Here is a 4,039-nt window from a genome sequence, read left to right on the forward strand (position 1 = left end):
TAACAGAAAAAAAACAGTTTTGTTTGAGCCCTTTTAAGGGCATATAACTTCCTAAGGGTGCGTTTTAGGGCACATGTTAATAGGAACTTTTTGGCTTATTTTAATGAGTTATAAACGCAGCAGAAGTTTGGAACCCTATTTTAGAAACACCCTGTATATATACTGGGTGGGCCATTAGTCCACTAGTGTGAGAAAGTAAAATAACTCCCATGTTGTTCATGATACAGAAAAAAGTTTATATAAAAGTTGTATGGAATCAAAAAACCTAAAGGGCACAATTAATTTGAAACACACAGGACTATGAATAAAAACGGGACACGTCAAATATTACATTTTTTAAATGGAACACCCTGTATATTTTTAAACATATGGATTTGGCATTTTAGTGCGGGGTTGCCAAGTTATGTAGAAAATTCTTCGAATTTTGGAAAAGAAACATGACCTCGAAGAAATTGTATTAACTTTCAACTACTAACACTTGGAGCAAAAATATTTGACAGAGTTATAGGCAAATGTTAGGTAGACTCCTATATTAGCTAATATCGATATTTTGATACAGGGCATTTTTTTTAATACGATCATTTTCAGAAAGTGCAAACTTGATTTTCTAAAATTTTTTAAATGGAACACCCTGTAATTTATTGTTCTTTCTTTATTCACATATCACTCATATCAGTCTACTTCAACTTTTATTAAGTATGTTCTACACCTAAAGTTGTTAGTTTTTAAGATATTGCAAGTAACATTTCTGGAAAAAACAAATTTTTATTATTTTCGGTCGCATGAAATGGCTTTGGAAAATACTGTCATATTGCGTCAACTTGTGAGTTCATAATTTATCATTGCATTTAGAGTTAATTTTATTAGTCAATATTTATCTGTGGTATTCTATAAAATAATAAAAATTATTTTTTTTTTCAGGAATGTTGCTATATCTTAAAAACTAACAATTTTAGATATAGAACATGCTTAATAAATGTTGAAGTGGACCGATATGTGAATAAAATAGAACAAAAAAAATACAAACTTTCTAAAAGTGATCATATTATAAAAGATGCCCTGTATAAAATATGGATATCAGCTACCATAGGAGTCTGTCAAATATTTTTGCTCCAAGTGTTAGTAGTTAATACAACTTTATTTGCTTATTTGTATGTTAGTTAAAAGGGGTATCGATTTGACAATCCATTCATGCAGAAACACCTAACACCCATTCGTTTCTCTTTCCAGTGGCAACGCTGTTCCCCACGATCTAGCGGTCTTCAGGCTGGCCACTCCCCTCACCCTCAACTCTCTGGTTCAACCAATCAATCTCCCGGACATATACGAAATATTCGAGGGCAACGCAATCCTGTCAGGATGGGGATCCACTAGTGGCACTGAGGTAGCCAACATGCCCCTTACCCTCCAATTTGTTGAGGTACCCATCATCCTTCCTGAAAGTAAGTCCAAAATACCTTTCGAGGTCTGAAGAAAACCCTAAACAATATTTTTTTGCAAGCGTGCAAGCAAGCTTTGGATGCCATACTAGGAGGCACGCCAAATCCACTGGACTTGGAAGCCAACATTTGTACAGGACCATTGACAGGAGGAGTCGGTATTTGTTCTGGAGATTCTGGCGGTCCACTGGCTGACGCCCAAGGACAAAAACTAATTGGTATCGCGACATGGACAGCCAATCCATGCGGTAGACCAGGAGCGCCTTCTGTCTACAACAGAGTTAGCCAGTACATCAGCTGGATCACAAGTTCTATCTCTGTCTAAGTACGTTCAATTCATTTATTACCTATTTAGTTTGCGAAATAAAGTATTAGTTCGCTATGTGATCTTTGATTTGCCAACATACCTCCAAAACTATAATTACATTCTATAAAAATGTTTTAATTTTAGCCAGGTGTTTATCCAGATTTGTAATCACCGGTTTTTCCATTATAAGTCTCGTAATCAATTAAACGTTATTGCAACACATGTTAAATTTCAATTGTTTTCGACTGTCAATACGTACCTTGATTATAAATTTATTTGAATTTAAGTCAAAAGAGAAAATAAGTTTCAGTTAATATTTTTAAATATACTACTGATAGATAAATATATCTTTATTAAGATTTAAGATACACCATATTTCATTCAAAATTGGAACGTAGTATTAATTGTTTATTACTCTCAGAGCAATTTTATTCCGATTTTTTTTTACTTACTGCCAGAATAATCCGTTTTTGAGAAAAATTATAACATTTTAGTCAAAAATTCAGATAATTTCTGCAAAACACCAAATTCAATTTCTCCAACAGTTTTTTGAAACTTGATATAACCATATATCGTCCTTAATTGTGAACACCCTGTACAGGGTGACCCCAAACTGTCTGCTGCCATTACAGAAAAACAAAAAGAGGAAATTGGAAACTGTATAGTGATATAAGTACTTGACTTAACATCTTTCACAAAAATTGTTGGGGAAAATAATAAAAAATTATGCTGCAAATATTCCCGCTTGCGGTTTTCTATTTGCTCTTACCGTTTTCCTGTAATTGCGGCTAATCTTCAGTTCTGTACCGCCATGTACACTGTTTTTTTTTGTTACTTTGTATCGTAGAATCCGCCATTAAGTTTAGAGAAGCATTTTGGTAAGGTGCTAAAACTGACACACATATACATATACATATCTTAGATCCCCTAAAGACTGAACAACTTTGTTTTGATAAAGATTTAAATTTGTTCAAGAAGTTGTTACCTCTGAACTTAGTGTACGCATGAAGTTAAAATTAGTGCCATAATAAGGTTTCACTTTTGTATAGACCAGACTTTGCTGCGGAAAATCTCCCGATAACACTTAACTTACTAATCCAATAAGGTAAAAAAATCAATCAAATCGATCCTGACTTAAGTTTACCTGTCACCGATGTTCAGATATTAGCTAAGAAGTTAATCCGACTTGGAAAAAGTAATGAAAATGAAACAATATTGTATAAGGAGGTTCATACTCAAAACAATTTATAAAACAAAATTATGAACGAATAAAATCAAGGCTGCTAGGCAATGCAATTAATTGTCTCTATGGGCAAGTTTGGTCTTAACCAAGTTGCTTAGCTTTTACAACGCTTTTGGGTTTTTTCTAACATCATTGCTTTCATAAGATTATCTAGATCAGTGTTGCCAATTACGAATTAATTTCATAACTTCATTTTAAAAGATGATACAAAAACCACACTGATTCTCGCAGGTAGTCCAAAATGGAATTGCTACCGTGTTCTAACCTTTGTTAGCACTACCTTGAATAAGTACTGGAATCAAGGAAACATCACGTTAGTTGTTTGAGATTATTACTAAACTGAATCAAANCCTTACCCTCCAATTTGTTGAGGTACCCATCATCCTTCCTGAAAGTAAGTCCAAAATACCTTTCGAGGTCTGAAGAAAACCCTAAACAATATTTTTTTGCAAGCGTGCAAGCAAGCTTTGGATGCCATACTAGGAGGCACGCCAAATCCACTGGACTTGGAAGCCAACATTTGTACAGGACCATTGACAGGAGGAGTCGGTATTTGTTCTGGAGATTCTGGCGGTCCACTGGCTGACGCCCAAGGACAAAAACTAATTGGTATCGCGACATGGACAGCCAATCCATGCGGTAGACCAGGAGCGCCTTCTGTCTACAACAGAGTTAGCCAGTACATCAGCTGGATCACAAGTTCTATCTCTGTCTAAGTACGTTCAATTCATTTATTACCTATTTAGTTTGCGAAATAAAGTATTAGTTCGCTATGTGATCTTTGATTTGCCAACATACCTCCAAAACTATAATTACATTCTATAAAAATGTTTTAATTTTAGCCAGGTGTTTATCCAGATTTGTAATCACCGGTTTTTCCATTATAAGTCTCGTAATCAATTAAACGTTATTGCAACACATGTTAAATTTCAATTGTTTTCGACTGTCAATACGTACCTTGATTATAAATTTATTTGAATTTAAGTCAAAAGAGAAAATAAGTTTCAGTTAATATTTTTAAATATACTACTGATAGATAAATATATCTTT

At 34.0% G+C, this 4,039-nt stretch overlaps 1 protein-coding gene and 1 long non-coding RNA gene across 2 annotated transcripts; both read left to right on the top strand.

The window, feature by feature from the left end:
- Positions 1–1,230: 1,230 nt before the first annotated feature.
- LOC111691319 (trypsin-1-like) lies at positions 1,231–1,821 on the top strand (the record flags this gene model as incomplete). Its single annotated transcript, XM_023456897.1, is given in 2 exon segments — positions 1,231–1,442; positions 1,502–1,821. Coding segments are annotated over 2 exon segments (475 nt in total), but the record flags the coding sequence as incomplete, so codon positions are not given.
- A 1,518-nt stretch (positions 1,822–3,339) lies between these two features.
- LOC111692781 lies at positions 3,340–3,762 on the top strand. The gene is made up of 2 exons (XR_002763298.1): positions 3,340–3,383; positions 3,443–3,762. It is a non-coding gene; the product is annotated as an uncharacterized LOC111692781 (long non-coding RNA).
- The last annotated feature ends 277 nt before the right edge of the window (positions 3,763–4,039 follow it).

This window comes from Anoplophora glabripennis, unplaced genomic scaffold (assembly GCF_000390285.2).
Source record: "Anoplophora glabripennis isolate ALB-LARVAE unplaced genomic scaffold, Agla_2.0 scaffold3414, whole genome shotgun sequence".
NCBI lineage: Eukaryota > Metazoa > Arthropoda > Insecta > Coleoptera > Cerambycidae > Anoplophora > Anoplophora glabripennis.